This window comes from Pecten maximus, chromosome 15 (genome assembly GCF_902652985.1).
Source record: "Pecten maximus chromosome 15, xPecMax1.1, whole genome shotgun sequence".
NCBI lineage: Eukaryota > Metazoa > Mollusca > Bivalvia > Pectinida > Pectinidae > Pecten > Pecten maximus.
The window spans coordinates 24,519,975-24,538,612 of NC_047029.1; the positions used below are offsets into that span (position 1 = coordinate 24,519,975).

Here is an 18,638-nt window from a genome sequence, read left to right on the forward strand (position 1 = left end):
CTGACCCCCAGGGACTGATGGGTGGGGCCAAAAAGGGTCAAGAATGACCAAGCGTTTTAGTCCTGCCGCAGTGCAGGGAACATCACAATCAAATGAAATGTTTTTTACCTCTATCTGACAAAGTCGACTGTTCTCACAGAGTAAAAACGATATCGCCTGAGATGTAAATCAGGGCAGTAAGAACAATACAACAGCATAGTTCAATAAACCAATATTGTTTTGTACTTCTTTAACTATAATTTGATGCTAGGGGGTCAAGAATTAAATCCATAAAGAAAGTTCAGTACCTCGAAAATCGCCCTGAATAAAAGTCATTTATGGCAGAGATGGTCTCTAACTGGATTACTTGATCAAATTGATAGCACTTTTATCAATAAATCATTTAATGACCAACACGCCTCTGAAATAAGCCTTTCAAACACATCAATCTGTTTTCTGCTTAGGCCTATATACATGTCCTCGTAATGTTAAACGTAATTGATTGACGTAAAGCTAAGGTAATTATGTAGAAGAACGGGTGTGTAAGGATTGTTCAAAGACATGGAAGAGCACAGTGCCTTTAAATATGTATGAAGTAATATCGTATGTACTGAATGGAATACAAAAGTGCTTTTGGGTGTAATATGAAAATTATCAGGAAAATGACTGCAATTAGGAAAAAGGAATACATTTTTAGTGAGGAAAAAGAATGCAATTTTGATTGGGGAAAAGGAATACAATTTTGATTGAAGAAAAGAGAATGAAATTTTGACTGAAGGAAGAAAGTACAATTTTGACTTAGGGAAGAGGATCCAATTTTGACTGAGGACAAGAAAATACATTCTTGACCGAAGAAAACGAATACATTTTTGACGTTTTTCACTTTTCTGTCCTCGTTTGACATATATGTCATACAGTCTAATGTGGACTCATTATGTTACCTTTATCTTTTTGATATGTGGGTAGTTCACAACATTATGTCAGCACGTTAACGTGATATCGCTCCACCAATCAGTGATACATCACAACTAATGACTTATATGTCGGATTTATAGTGTACAAATTTTAAAATCATTATTGACATAGGTCTGCTAATCCTGCCATCTCATATCAGTTTTCAAACCTGACGACCCTTCAAAGTGCAGTGTTAGAGAGATAGATACCATACCGTAATGAGATTAACATGTAAAATAAATTTTATAATGTAATGACAATATGTCAATATTCGTATAGATTATGCCTTTATTTCCATAGTCGTCAAATTTATTAAATTTATAAGGTCAATAGACTTCCTATTAACTGAATCAATTAAAGCCTGCACGTGCTGTTTAATGCCAGCATTGAGATTATTATTGCTAATCATTACTGGTGGATTGATTAATTGATCATATCAATTTCGAAGACATAACTGTCAGTTTGTTCCTTATCGTCAAATTTGTGTTGTTTTATCTTATAAAATGACTGCATAATTTAAATACAGCACTTTTATTATCTTTTTAATTGCATTGCAAATTATGAATAATGAGCTCTACCGTCATGCATATCCTCATATATCCCACTAATTACACTGTTATAATCATCATTTTATAAAGCGTTCCGACGCTCGTAAATCAGGTTGTAGGTACGGACCTTTGTAGCAATGCAGACTCGTCAATATATGTCATGTTTAGATTCTGATTGATAGGGATTATGCATGTGGAAAAAGGTGATTCGTGTTTGTTGTGGCATTTACCACTCATAAAAGTGTCCTAATGAGGATCAGCCAGAGACAAACTTACACGTGTATATAAATAAATTAAAAGTTTTTTTCCCCTATTTTTGTCAGTTTCATGTACGTCCAAATACAGGACCATTTGAAATTAAAAGGGAATTTAATTTTATTTTGTAATTTTAGACCAATCATTCTGACATCGAATCAAACTGCATGACAACACCTATCATATTTGAATAATTAATTTAGTTATTAGTACATAAATATGTCAAACTGCAGTAGGTGGCACTAACCATGACCTCATCTGAATAGCTTTAAAAGGGATTTGATGACAGTTCATTTGTAAAAATGTAAGATATTTCCTGCTTGCAATGAAGCAGCAAGTCATCCGTTTTTAGAAATTGAGATAATTAAATGTCTATATATATATATATATTGGTATCACTAACTTAAGTTATTTATGATTGTGTTACTAAGTCAATGAATGTTGTGGGGGATATTAATTACGCTGTGAAATTGATTATATATGTAACCAAGATGTACCCTTGATAAAATAGTAAAACGACGTCATTATGCTAATAAAATAGTTAAGTTTTTAATAATGTGGATAAAAAACATGTTTGTATTTGCACCTACTTGATTGAACGTAGTAGGTATCTGATCGGGAGTCCGCTAAGTGTTTTGAGCTAGGAGGATTACTGTGCACGAATTTCTTGTTTTCCTCCAACAAACAACAAGCATGGTGACCTTGGAACGGTATAATGAATGTCAGATCTGGTGAAATGCGAATGTGAAATTGTTTCAGGGGGGTCTTACATGCAACATACTTACAGAATAATGCCTTTTCTTCTGTTCATGTGGTGGGTCAATGGGAAATGTGGAATGGTCTTTCACTATAAGACATATTTACGCAAATATTAAGGCTATGATTCGAATTCGAGTTGTTTTTGAACTAAATGCAATTCATTTCATTTTATTTCTTGTCTTAATTATTGTCATGTAATTGTTTCATTGCATCATCTAGTCCAATCTAGGGAAGAATGGGTCGGTATACACACAGGGGCTTGGCACGATTTTCCAAATGATAGTCTATATATATATGTATATAGTATCAAGGGTAGTAACTACAAAGAGGGGGAAGACGAACGTATTTTAAAAAAAAAATAATTTGTCGTATTCTGCGGGTCAAAAATCTTAGTGACACATACATTACCTTAAAGAGAAATGTTTTATCTTTCCAATGAGTGTTCGATGAACAAAATTGGCCAAGTATTATCCAAGTTATGACCTGACGAATTCGGAAATAGATGCTGAAATGGCTAGGTCGGAATCTCCCTGTCCGGTTGAATAGTCGCCTCGCCTCTAATGGGTACCTCAATAACCATTCAGAAATCGAAAAATCGACGCTTGCAGCGGTATACAGTAACCATAACTATGTCAATATAGGATGTCGGTTGGTTATGTTATCCGTCATGTGCCGTAGCCAATTCCATATTACATCACCGAGCTTACCGTCTTCAAAAAGAACGGCCATCTTTCCCTAACCTTTCGTGACTTTGTTTATGTCGTCACAGTGGTCGTACAGCCAAGAAGCGTTCCGAATGAAGGGAAAGATGGCAGTTCTTTTTGAAGACGGTAAGCTCGGTGATGTAATATGGAATTGGCTACGGCACATGACGGATAACATAACCAACCGACATCCTATATTGACATAGTTATGGTTACTGTATACCGCTGCAAGCGTCGATTTTTCGATTTCTGAATGGTTATTGAGGTACCCATTAGAGGCGAGGCGACTATTCAACCGGACAGGGAGATTCCGACCTAGCCATTTCAGCATCTATTTCCGAATTCGCCTAGGTCATAACTTGGATAATACTTGGCTAATTTTGTTCATCGAACACTCATTGGAAAGATAAAACATTTCTCTTTAAGGTAATGTATGTGTCACTAAGATTTTTGACCCGCAGAATACGACAAATTATTTTTTTTTTAAATACGTTGGTCTTTCCCCTCTTTGAAGTTACTACCCTTGATACTATATACATATATATATAGACTATCATTTGGAAAATCGTGCCAAGCCCCTGTGGGTATACAGGCAGACAATGCAACGCATGGAAGAGTCCAATAAGGTATATGAGGGATGAAGATATTGCATAACATGTTGTCGGCCAACGTACACGTATAATGTCACTGATCTAAGTATAAACTAGTACTAGTCAAGATGGGTATCTGGACAATGGTAAGACTGTATTTCACCTTTCGCCTTTTATACCCCCATCACACTAGGTCACGTTCCCACTACGTCCAACCACGTCCTGGAAAAAATTGAAGAACGCAATGCGAACGCAGAAAGAACTTGTACAACGTAGTAAAGACTCAATAGAGACCGATAAGGACGTGTTATGGTCTTCATGGACCTGGAGGACGTGAACAAACTTTGAGCATGTTAAAAAAAAGCGTAGCGAGGACGTGGTCCAATCGGGACGTAGTAAGAACGTAACAGGGACGCAGTACCAGCGGTATTGACGTGGTAATGACGTAACCAAAACCCAATGAGAACTTCATTGACGCAGTGGAAGCGTAGCGCTGATGGAAAGGATTGTATTACGTTCTCATTGCGTTGTCAGTGCGTTCTTGCTACGTCAATGTAGTTCTTATTGCGACCTCTCTACGCTTGTACAATGACCAAGGTACGCCAATACCACGTTGTTGATGACCACGTTAGGTTTCCAGTACGTTCTTACGGTGCTCATTAAGTTTACGACACGTCTGTCACAGGTTACCACCACGTCAAAACCACGTCCAGAGGATCGGCTGTATAAATACTCATTTCAAGTTTAATTCATTATCACTTTCGTTCAAACTACAAAAGAAGATGGTTACAAGTTATCAAGAACTTCTTATGCATCTTGCTCTGATTCAAGGACAACAGGTTTTTATTGATGCACAGGCCGCACTTTTGATGCTGCGAAGAAGGCGAAGAAGGAATAAAAGACAACCTAGGCTTTTTTCTCGGCGGCATATTGTGAATATTGCAGGGGAATGGAAAAAAGAAACAAGTCAAGTTGTATTTATAGGGAACGGGCAAACGCAGAGAGAACGTAATAATTACGTAATGCACGCGTAGAAAGATCTTTTTGGACGTAGTAAGAGCGTATTAAGAACACACAGAGCGTGGTGCACGCGCGAACATGCGCGAGATAAGGTCTTAGTGGAAACGTGTAGGACGTAGTAAGAACCCAGCAAGGACGTAATGAGGGCGTAATATGAACGTGACAACTGCAAAATTCTCCATTTTTGCCACGACCCCGCTGCGTTTCTCGAAATTTTAAGGACGCAGTGCGGTCTTCGTGGTCTTTGTCTTAGTGTGATGGGGGCATTACCCACGCGACCGGGGTCCCATTCCTACACGAGCATGAAATGGTAGACTGTATCGGGTTAACTTGCCCGACTAACTAGGTTTTCACACGGTACTACAGTCTCCGCTCGTAAGATCTTTCGCGTTCTTCCAGTCGCGCTGATATAAGTTGAGAATATAAGTCGATATGACCCGTTTACCAATTATCAATGCTACGAAATGCAAATTACAGTTCAAACGTATGATGATTATGGTACGTGAACAACTGAGATTGGAGGCAATTGCGTGGGATTTTGCTCATCGCGCTGAGCCTCTACCGGTTATAGAGAGTACATTGTAAGTTGAGTCATGAAGGAACAGTTTCGATGTTCCTATATGCCATCTAAAGACAGTCTCTGCTGACACAAGCTGAACACAGACACACGCGCGCGCGCGTGCGTGCGTTCGTTCACTCACACTCGTGTAATGTCTTTAATGTAATATTGTTATATCAAATTTCATTTACACAACTGACTTTCTGATAATGTTTTTAAAGGATCAGGTATAAATATAACTAATAATACGTGTACGTCACTGACTTATTCAGCTGTGTAACATTGCCACTTTAAAATTGTCATAAAACACACGTGTAACAGCACCATTGTGACGTAATAAATTGATGGTCTTGGTGGTACCGTCAGAGTCGAAACTCTATTACCATATTGTTGCGTTCCTATATACTTATGTATTGTATATATAATATATGTGATGTCTGACAAATCTGTGTACCTTTCTCGTGGATTGTATCTAGCTTGACGCTGTGCAAACATTCAATTTCATAATGGGCAAGTTCTTGCATCAACATATCTTGTAAATGACACCAAATCCTAGACCTTACTTTTATAAAACGTTTTCAAACATTGGGAAATACGTAAAAATGGTACATACAACCTTAAGTCCGTATTAGACATTAATATTAACTGCACCTTAATTAGCTTGCTCAGGCAACTGATTTTTCACCCACCATTCATATCGTGATTCGTCGACTAAATATTGTTGAAACCAATTATGTTGACGATGCAAATTAATTAAATGAACACTGTACCACTTTTGAAATAGTAATTGCTAAAGTGTTATCAGATTGTTTGTTATGAATAACTATGCCTGAATGGTTGATGATTATTAAAGATTACCACGCAGGTTTAAAATAGAAATTCATTTCTCTTCAAAATATATTAACTTTTATACAGTCTTTAGATAATGTCATTCCTTTATGCCCTCTAGGTCGGCGTAGTTTTAGAGAGAACCGTACCTGGTACAAACGTTACGGGGTGGTGTGGGCGGCACCTGGGTCGACCTATTTCTTTCAATCCGTATATACACACAGAAAACGCGGAGAGAATTGAGCACGCTACAGCTTACCTTTTTTATAATATTATAGTGTTGATTGTTGATAGTAACTCGGTTGTTTTTTTTTCTGCTTTATTCAGTCCACTTTTTTCTAAACTATTTCGACTTCGAATAAGTGAGATTTCACCCCCTTGGTTCTTCTGCTTAACCCCTTATAATTATTTCAACTTCGAATAAGTGATCTTATGCACCTTTGCTTTGCTTAACCCAATTATTATTTCGACTTGGAATATGGTTTTGTGAATTTTAATCGGTTGTTGGAATTTATGTTGTTCTTAGATTGTCAGTAAGGCTGAGGTACCAAAAATGTAGAAACCTAGAAGAAAAGTTAGAAAATCTAGCTTCAGTTATATACATCAATCCACACAACACTAGCCAATCATTCCCTCCGGAATGTTAGTTGTTACTCATATTCATGGGATCCAGACGACTGGTTTGACTTTTGTCAGTATAATGTGACCGGGTGTGGTGTCCTGCTGACAGCCTTTGACAGTATGTTTCATTGGGATAACACTATAAAGTCGGCATCAGTTTCGCGCTATAACAAGGAAGCAAATGAGAACAGACCACAGCCTTCCAAACTACAGACACATTAGCCACATGTGTGTAGCTCACACACAGTGGGTGTCGTTCCTTAATTGAACATAGATTTTAACGGTGTATAGCCAAACCAAACCAATCCTGTTGATTAAATCAATTTGTAAAATTTGAAAATATGTAATTTTATAACTCAGCCATGACATGCTGAGTAGCATGTAGCGGCGACCACCAGAGGCTTAAAGTCCGCCAGCAGAGCTTTCCATCAAGCAGTATTATTATGTCAAGTTAAAGTAGTCAGAGTTTTACACAATATTCACCCGAAACTGACAGGCGCATCTATTCAATTTTTCCCCGACTTCGGCAGGAAATATGTATGACGCAAATTTTTAAAGAGTTTATTTGGTAAAGCCTTGAAAATATATTACCTAAAAGTTTGTCGTATGCGCAAAAACATTTTTATCAAAATGTGACATAAAAATTGGTCAATTTCACATGAAGAGGTGCTTATCGTGACGGTAGTTAGAACAGTCTACACAATAAGTCTAGTAGGCTTTAAAACAATGGAAATAGCATAACAATTACATTGTTTTATTTTCACAAAATATACTGACAACCCGTTTTAGATTTAGTTTGATTCGTCGATAAAAACGTGTCAAACAAATTCTCGATTACATTTAATTTGGCTATTTAAAGCCATTGACGGCGATTGCTGCGTCGATTGTATTGCGTAATAACATGGTGACGATTTGTGACAATGCACTCCTCTCATACTGGCTTATGTCTACGTATATCTTGTCCAGATGTTAATTTGAATGCGGATATCATTTACAAAAAAAATCGCAAACTAAATACTTTGAAGGTTATACAAAAACTTTAAATTGTGAAATGGAAAGTACATGTTCCAGAAATGGTAGGGAACCTGATGTCACTAACTGCTATATTGACATGTAAATTGTATTCATTTGCTGTCTAACATGCTACGAATAAGAGACTGAAAATCCATCATAGGTAACATTAATATTTAATTTAATCCCCTTTGTGATAAACATTGTCATTGGCTTCAAAATATATGTTATCAGTCCGTAACGGTATCAGTCCATAACGGTATCAGTCCATAACGGTATCAGTCCATAACGGTTCTCAGTCCATAACGGTATCAGTCCATAACGGTTATCAGTCCATAACGGTATCAGTCCATAACGGTATCAGTCCATAACGGTATCAGTCCATAACGGTTATCAGTCCATAACGGTATCAGTTCATAACGGTGATCAGTCCATAACGGTATCAGTCAATAACGGTATCAGTCCATAACGGTATCAGTCCATAACGGTGATCAGTCCATAACGGTGATCAGTCCATAACGGTATCAGTCCATAACGGTGATCAGTCCATAACGGTATCAGTCAATAACGGTATCAGTCCATAACGGTATCAGTCCATAACGGTTATCAGTCCATAACGGTATCAGTCCATAACGGTGATCAGTCCATAACGGTATCAGTCAATAACGGTATCACTCCATAACGGTATCAGTCCATAACGGTTATCAGTCCATAACGGTTATCAGTCCATAACGGTTATCAGTCCATAACGGTATCCGTCCATAACAGTATCAGCACATAACGGTATCAGTCCATAACGGTATCAGTCCATAACGGTTATCAGTCCATAACGATATCAGTCCATAACGGTATCAGTCCATAACGGTTATCAGTCCATAACGGTAGCAGTCCGTAACGGTATCAGTCCATAACGGTATCAGTCAATAACGGTATCAGTCCATAACGGTATCAGTCCATAACGGTTATCAGTCCATAACGGTTATCAGTCCATAACGGTATCAGTCCATAACGGTTATCAGTCCATAACGGTATCAGTAAAAAAATGCCAAAAAAACTTTGTATTGATTTTAAGTAATTTAAAGTATATTTATATGACAAATGAATTTGTTTCCATTAAAGACAATAATCTATGGAATTGCGATGTTTGCGGTATCTGTCCTCATAAGCTCTGCAATGTAATCAGTCTCGTATGAAAACGTACGTCGAAAGCGTGTCACAGTTTGCTCTCACTTGTATGCCAACCAGTTTGAAAACCATGTCACCAAGTTCAGCCAAGAAACATTTTTGTATTGTCGACCAGAAATGCAATGATTTTCATGATCCCGGCCTCTGTCCATTTTGTCTTCGCCTAAGTCGTTAATTTAACACAATAGTAAATTAATTACCATTATATATATATATAAACCAATGCGATGAAAGAGTAGGGTTTTTTGTTGCGACTGGTATCATAATATTCTTTACGAACAGGATCTATGTATCATTAACATTGTCATTAAAAGATAAATGTTTCATTGGTATTATTAATACGACAAAAAAGAAACCAATATTGAGTATGTTACCTTTAATAAATACTATCTACTTCTAGTCTAAGGATGAAGCCGACAGAAGCGGTTCTCATACCCAGGTAACTTTGGAGTTCTCCACGCTGACTTCCCTCAGAAGTGTATATTATAAAACTGATGTTGGGGCTAACTTGTTTACATCAAATTAAACCACCCTGAAAATGGATGTCGCGAAATATAACACTATTATACATACAGTAATCCGGCACATTTAAATTTCTTCCATACAAGAATTGGTATGCATAACAATCTAGTTCAAAGGTTAATCTTCAGGCGTCCACGCCTGTAAAGTTTGACGTTATCCGCATCGACAGGTAGGCACATTGGTAACGGACAGGCCTTTGTGCCGGAATTCAATTTTGCTCATCTTGCGTGACCCTTGTCTGCACTCTCATTGTCATAATGACGTCATAGCTGACACGGGCGATTAAATGTCTGCATTATATCCCTAACAGCGCATGCCATTAGCGCGGGGTACTCATTAAGTACACAATGCATCACCATTTTACACATTTAAGAGGGTACAAAAAGGATTCCCTAAATTAGCTCGCCCTCCTTGTGAAAGTCATTTGTGTTGACGCCGTTTCTTGTTTACCGTAAAATCTTTTACTAATGCAAATTACTTTTTTATATTTTAAAAGATTACATTTTTCCTGTATCCAGTGATTTTCCCCTTTCTTAGCCTCATCTGTCCCGGGGAGGGTAATAGGTGACTTTACACTATATTTTGATGGTAGTTACTTATTCCTTTCCTTGACACTGCGTTCCTCGTCCTACTCTATAATTTTTACATTTTGCAGACATTTATAAACTCATTAACCGAAAAAAGAAACAGACTAAAACATACAATTTTAAATCGCCATAAAGTTTTCTATAAACATATTTTATATCGTCTTTTTACTAGCACAGCCGTATGTATTCAACTACATTCCGTCCTCTGCCTTGAAATACAAAAAAAAATGATGTTCGTGCACCATCATATTTGGGACTCTTAAAAGAAGAATTGAGAACTAGTAAGGAAACAAATGTGTTTTTTGTAATGTAGTATTCTGATTCTAAGTCAAGTTTCTAAGTTTCGGGGATCACAGCAATAGCAATACAACTATATAGCCATGGTAGCGAATATGTCGCTTCCTGGTACTTATACAGGGGCCGCGATAGCTCAGTCGGTTAGACAGACGACCGCGTACTTTGTAACTCTGGTAAAAGATCCAAGGTCTGTGTTTCTTGGGAAGCTGAGAAACGGATAGTGTGTGGTGTCGTGGTTTTGTTGTATCCGTGGACAAGACACTCTAACGTAATTGCTATAGATGGCATGCGATGAGGCTCCCGTATGTTGTACAGTGAGGTAGTCACCAACTACTACAAGGAAACCCCGCCTCAAAATACCCCTGGGCGATAAATCCAGCTAACAAATCCTGCTACTTATACACAAGATGGAAATAGTTGACGGACACGTGACACACGAATGCACAAAGACACATAGATAGCGTATATTGACCGTGGTTGGAGCTAAAAACTATACAAGTATGACAAAATATTAGTCAATAAAAAATAATACCCCGACAAGGAAGAAGTCTGGGCAGAGAAGGACCCTTTCATCTTCCGTTGAGTTCACCTGCCATATGAATCAAATCCTATAAATATCACGTCCTCCAATTAAGAATCGGGGTAGCGGCAAATGACCTTAAGATCGTCGACCTTGATACCGCTCATCGGAATACAATAGGCCCTAGCGGAAACATTTGGACTTAGTATTTATGTACTTGCGTGTGTCTCTTTAAATACTGTATTGGGTCATTGATCATCAGTAGGTGTGATATATAGGTAGTTTCATAAAAAATCCTGATATGATAACAAAAGTTTACGATATAAAATAGCAATTGTGAAATTTGTAATAAGATATGTAAATGATAGACGTAGGCAAAACATATGCCTCTATGTCCATATCTATAGAATTATGGTTATGGAATTGATCATTACATATATAATTATATATATCTAAGTGTTTTAACTTGTAATTGTGATCCTTGTGTTAATCAATTATATTGTTTATGAAATTAAATTAAATATTAAATAATATCCCTGCTCCTTTCAATTAAATGTATTCGTTAGTTTAGGTAGACGCATAATTCTCCTTCTCAATGGTGGTCCCCGAACTCGACAGATGAAATTACAGCCTAGTTGATGTAATTTATTATAACATTTATTTCAGTCATTCAGTCATTAGTGGTAACGATAAAACAATCCAAAAAGGAATCAGATATAGCCTTACTAAAATGACAATGACTGTCATGATCACAATATAAATCAATTTATATATACTGTACATTTGATAATATTCGCGGGCTCTCATTTCGCTATATTGGCAGTCTTTGAATATAACACGAAAATAAATGCTCAGCGAATATGTGTTCCCATCTGTTCCGTATATTATACATACGTGTTCGCCTGATTACTGCAGACTGTCAATTAGTCAATGTGAAATCTAATACCCGCGTGCTAGTTCCGAATGAGACAACCGCGAAATTAAGCTAAGCTACTGCAGTAAAGAGTTCAAGAAGATATTGCATCATAAGTTCCATATTGCCTCGTGTTTCCCGTCTGGAGTGCTATTCGAATCATCAAATCCGGCAGGATCATTTATTTTTTAAATATTTCTCTATACTAGTAACCCTGACCTGTTCGTACACATGCCTGTTTTAACAGTTATATATACAGAATTTCTGTTCATTAAAAGTGACATATCCGATGTGCATCTCTGATTGAGGAGAACATTATACATATTACACATATACAAGTGGTATCGTCATTTGTCAACATACTTTTTTCCCTTTAAACCTGAACATTAATCGCATTACCAATTAAAGTCAAACTGTCCATTAGCGTCCTTCCTAAAATAGACCATTTTGCCGTTAATGTTAATTGTATACACCCTCTGGCTTTTATAACATGTTCATTCATTATAAGCTCTTATTTTTAAATACACGTAGTCATTTATTTGAAATTTAATATTTATTTATTTGTTTACGTTTAGCGGAAAGTCATTTCCGGTAAAGGTAAACAAAAGGAGGTTAATTGTATTTTCTCAAAAAACTTACTTGAAAGTTTGCGCGGCGCCTTCTGGTATGGAACTACGGGCATATGATGATAATTCATGAAATTTACGATGATATTTTAAATGTTGAAATTAAAAATAAACTCTACAGAGTAATATCCCAGTAATATGTGTAGCTGTCTTCTGGAGTTGCGAGTTCGAAACCCGACTGGAACAGTTGCCAGGTACTGACCGTAGGCCGGTGGTTTTTCTCCTGGGTACTCCGGCTTTCCTCCAACCCCAAAACCAGATATGTACTTAAATGACCCTGAGTGTTAATAGGACGTTAAACAAAAATAAATCAAACAAAATGTAAAAGACACATAAGTAATTATCGCCATACAGCTATTTCGTCCTTCTAGGACACGTCAGTGTTTTAGGGACACCATACATCTTTTTCGTCCTTCTAGGTCACGTCAGTGTTTTAGGGACACCATAAAACTTTTTCGTCCTTCTAGGACACGTCAGTGATGTTAGGGACATCATACGGCTATTTCGTCCTTCAAGGACACGTCAGTGATGTTAGGGACACCATACAGCTATTTCGTCCTTCTAGGACACGTCAGTGATGTTAGGGACACCATAAAGCTATTTCGTCCTTCTAGGCCACGTCAGTGATGTTAGGGACACCATAAAGCTATTTCGTCCTTCTAGGACACGTCAGTGATGTTAGGGACACCATACAGCTTTTTCGTCCTTCTAGGCCACGTCAGTGATGTTAGGGACACCATAAAGCTATTTCGTCCTTCTAGGACACGTCCGTGATGTTAGGGACATAATACGGCTATTTCGTCATTCTAGGACACGTCAGTGATCGAAAAAAATGTCAAAATCTGGATGGAATGTGCAAAAGACCAACAATTCCTTAGATTTTATAATTTTTCAATAGACATATTTTTCAATATTGCATTTCAAAAGAACAGTGATACATGTATATATTCTGAAATCAATTAAATCGTGACAAGCAGGTTAATATGCACTGTCTGCAACCTCCAATCCGAATTCAAACCACGAATAGGGTAAGTCGGTAGAGTGTATCAAGTGGTGACAGGTCATTTCGGACTATGGTCAACGTCAATAAGTAGAGTGTATCTAGAAAAGTCAGGTCATTTCGGACAACGATCAACGTAAATCGGTATTGTATCATGAGATGAGATTTTTCGACTTAACCCAAGAGTAAACAACTATTACACTTGTACAAACACCCCAGACGGTCGATGTAATAAGTAGATACTGAATTTAGTTTATAAAGGGAAAAATGGAATTATGAACAAACGAACGAGCTTAATTAGAAAATTACAAGGCTGTTCAGTATTTATATTCTTGGACACTCATTACAGACATTTTTAATTTTGAAATTTCAGTAAAAATTTATATCGTGGCATTGCCATGCAAAAATGATTGTGTACGTGATGTACTTGTTGATAGCTCCTTGATAGTTTCATATATATATATATATACCTATATACTGAAAATAGCCGAGCTTATAATTATCTGTAGTCGAGGAGACCACATCACATGGATGTTAAGTGGTGTCATCCTCTGTAGACATGTTTTGATTTTCTTCTTAACTTAAATTAATTGCAATGCCAACCAATTAAAGTCAAACTTTCCATCAGTCTGTTTTCTAAAGCAGCGCATTTTGCAATTACTGCTAATTATGCATATCCTCTGGCTTATATTACAAGCGCTTTACTCATTTTTAATTTTCTTTTCATTTGAAAGATTATCGTTTGTTTCATTTCCGGTAAACATGTGAATACGTGTATTGTTTGAGTGTGGATAGCGGTCCGCGGCATCTTAACGAACTTATTGCTGAGCAGTTGGCGACGGCGTCTACTTACGACCGGGTCATCTGAACTCTTATATAATAATAATCAAGACATTTTTATATCTGCAGCCATATAGTCAGCGTCTTTATCAGGCCATATCTATATAAGTTGTAAATTAGAGCCTCTTTGTACTGTATATTAAATATAGAAAAGTAACAGAGCTGCTGTTATAGATATCATAATTATATACAGATAAAGGGGCAAAAAAGCGTCCTACAACTATTTTGTCCTGCTAGGATATGTCGGGAGAAACCATGGTCTGTCTTTCAATGACCTTATTGTGTTACAGGGGACGTAAAACAGCAAACAAACTAAGGGTGTATGGAAATCCAGCATGGAAAATACAATGGCCTTAGGAATTTAAGGCTTGGCTGAAATATGAGTTTATTTTCTTAATCAGTGTCACTATTATATAACATTGGAATTCCGAAAACATTGACACCTTACCTCAAACATATCACGTAGTGTTTTCCCATTTAATATCGGGCAGACGACAACGTTGGCACTTTTACTTGCATTTTGATATGATGGCACTCTGTTGCAATAAAAGTAAGGAGGTGTCACGCGGAAGCGATCACGAGATATTGTGGCATTCAACTCATCGGTTCTTGCATTTTTGAACTGGGAATGCCGATAAGCGTTAAACATTTATCGGTTATATTTTTAAGATAAAACACCAAAAATAATTTCTTAAGGAATTATCGTAACAACACGTGATCATTTACACAATTATACATCCTCATTAAACGTGTCAGACTGTTGACGTAATAATGCATTGTCGACAGGAAACGCAAGTCATTCACCCTAAATACTGGCCTTATAAATCACGCATGCTTAATAAACGAGGTGCACCGATGTCCTTGGAGAAAGAATGATAACGTTGTTTTAAGCCATTTGTTTCAATGAAACTTACCACACATGGAAATGGGGAACGATATCCTAGATAAAACCCTTTAAGAAACTACTTTATATGCATACACGTCATTAATGTACAGCTGTAAAAAGACATGAGATAGGCGACTCGGTCGAGACATATCATATAAGCCAAAGACAGACATACAACACCTCATTATGGACACATTACCACCAAATAAAACATTCTGCCTAGTTTTTTCCTGCATACTTCTCCGGCTTAACGCTCAGCATCTTTTGGAGTGGGACGACTGGTTCTCCCTGTTGTCCGTATAATGTGATCAGCTGATGTCCTGCTGGGTGTCTTCGGCAGTATGTTCCAGTGAGGTAGCACTATAAAGTCGGCATCAGTTCCGCGCTATCACACGGAGACAAACAAGAACATACCGCATTCCCCCAAATCACACACATTCACCACACGCATGCATTCGCACACAGTGGAGGCCATCTTTAAATATGCATAGCTGTTAATAGGACGTTAAACAAAAAATGTAATTCGTTTTATTAATTGTTTCTTACGTCGGGCAATGGGTGATTACTATTTGATTCCAAAGTTAATTGCCCTTGACGATCTGTCTGTATCTACTTATTCTTTTTCCTAACAAGGGTCGGGTTACAAAACTTGATTATTTGCGGACACGATGGTTGCAAGTTGATCTTTTCGTTTCCGGTATCCAAATAAACAACTTCGTACTAGGGTATAACGTAATAGTCTACTCATAAATCAACTGATGTATTAGCAAATGACATTATGTTCCTATAACACGCAGTGCTACTGGTGAAAACACATGTCTCACAACACTATGTATTACAGAGGGGAGGGGTGTTTCTTGTGAAGCTGAGACACGGACCGGTCGTGGATGTGTTCTTACCCTTACCACTTTACCCTTATTGCTTTAGATGGCATGCGACGGTCCTCCCGTATGTTGTGAAGTAAAGGTATTTACCAGCTACTTCAACGACACCTCGCCTCAAAATTGCTGTTCACGGCACGGAGAAATTCGCGCTAAATAAGCGAAGGCTATTAAACCATGAAACATCACCACGCATATTATCTTATAGTTTACCTATCGAAATCTCGAAATTAAACCCCGCAAAAATTACCACGTTTACAGTATATACATTTTCGCATAATAGTTGTCGGCTATCATACTTCTAATCAAATGGTTGGGTGGTCGGTAGGCACATTGGTAACACACTTGCCTTTCAGCAAGGCGGCCGGGGTTCAATCCCCCGATCGGATGTGAAATCGTATGGGGTCACCGCCTGACCATATGGGTTTCCTCGGGTACTCCGGTTTCCTCCAATAGTAAGACCCCTCGCGTGCTTCATCCGGGCACAAGCGTTGATATAACTTGTTTCGCAATGGTTGTAAAAAAAACCCAGTTTACATATCAAATGATTTGTTGATGAAATAATCGATAGGGTGTTGGTGCGAATTAGTGCCACTACATGTATCTCGACTAGACCAAAATAAAAATACTGGGACTAATCGTTTACTTCATTCATAAGATCGGATACAGTGATGTCATCAACAAATCTTTGGCTGACTGTAGGATTAGTAGAAGTTGGTTAACACTACTTTATACAACTCTCTTGTTAACTCTGAAACAGCGAGATTATCAAGAAAATTATGTGAATGTGAACTCATATGTTACATATTTAGATTTTTAAAGGAAGAGTGTTCGAAAGAAATTGCCTATCGCGTAGTATTTGTGTTTGTATGTTAAAGGAAAGGTGTTCGAAATAGATAATCTATTGCGTGCTTGTATGTTACAGAAAATGTGCTCAAAGAGGCAGACTATTTTTTTTAACTATTTGCTTGTTTTTTTTAACAGGAGATGAGGTTGTATTATTACTTACTGATTTATTTTGTATGGTAACTTACAGAAAAATGTCCGAAACAGATATACTCTCATTATTTGTTGATCTTAAAGGAAATGTGTCCGAAACATATCACATATGTACTTTTATTTGATATGTATTTATGTTGTATCTTACAGGAAATTTATTCGCATCAGATGTACTATCTTTACTTCTTCTTCTTCTTCTTCTTCTTCTTCTTCTTCTTCTTCTTCTTCTTAAGGTATATCCTGAAAGAGATTTACTGTCATGAAATATTTGTTTCTTTTGTATCTTGCAGGAAATGTGTCCGAAAGAGATGTACTATCATTCACTATCGACGTCACCAACAATCCAGGTCCTCTTGAAGCACTGAGTGCGCATTTGTGGATATTAATGCGCAAGCGCAAGCGGAAGAACAATCGAGGAAAAAAGATTTTCTTGGATGTATTGCGAATAGACGATAATGATACGGGTCACGAGGTGTTGACTAGCTTAATCACACGTGTCAAGAAGACAAGATGGCAGAAAGTGAGTCTGCCGGTCACGTTTATCCAGTCACTTTTAGACTCCAATAGACGACGACTAAGGCTTAGAATCAGATGTAGGAAATGTGGAAAAGTCGTACGTCCAGTTTTGTTTAAAAAACACAAAAATCTCAAAAGAAAATCACACAAAAGGATTTTGCCGAAAGAGAGGAAGCGATCGCATCAAAAACGGCGAGCCGCTAAGATGCGCAGACTGAACAGGAGGTCTCGTAAACGTGAACGGATTCCACCATTCCTCGTTATAAGCACAAGATACAAACATACTGTATCGGCCAGAGGAGGGTAATATATTAACTGCTTGAGTCCAAGAGGAAACGTTTAAAGTATCTTTACAACTGCGATATGTCGGAGTCGTAAAGACACGTTATGTAAGTGTGTGGCAGTTATATCTATATAACTACCGGTTGGTAAATATTCCATTATGACGTCAAAGATAACGGATGCGCGTGCGTTAATGTTAAGGTACTGTTACTGTATTTACAGCGCCATTTGTACTGGGAATCGTTGTGCACTGTTCATATGCAATGCTAAGGTCACATATTAATTTCGTATGTTACCTTAGCTAACCCGGGTAAGTTGAAACGTAATGAAAATAAATAGTCGTGTAACTCATGACCAACATTTGATGCATAGTACAAAAGAAAAAAAAAACTGTACATGTAGGAAAATGTGTAGCTTTCCCGTCTCTATTATGTCAAATGTTGATTATGTGAACTTCGGTTGATTTTATGAATGGAAAGCACTCTAGGAGCTAATCAAATTGGAAGAAGAAAGCCTGATGAATTTTATCAGTTTATGAACACCCAGAAACAATCAAGGATAGATGCAAAGGTTAATCATATAATAGCAGATACGTTATTTAAATCAATAATATTGGGCAAATAAGCAAAGAAGCGTCGCTGTATTACACGCACCATAAAAAACCCCCAAAAAACCAGATGTCTACAAAGACCACCTATACAAAACAAACAAGACCTGTCTACAAAGACCACCTATACAAAACAAACAAGACCTGTC

At 37.4% G+C, this 18,638-nt stretch overlaps 1 protein-coding gene across 1 annotated transcript in view; it reads left to right on the forward strand.

Annotated features, from left to right (window-relative positions):
- LOC117344248 overlaps positions 1–18,242 on the forward strand; it is a 54,293-nt gene extending 36,051 nt beyond the window's left edge. The window contains exon 4 of the mRNA XM_033906931.1: positions 17,375–18,242. Within this exon, the coding sequence (XP_033762822.1) occupies positions 17,375–17,907 (533 nt within the window). The 3' untranslated portion in view covers positions 17,908–18,242. The remainder of the gene's footprint in view (positions 1–17,374) is intronic.
- Positions 18,243–18,638: the final 396 nt, after the last annotated feature.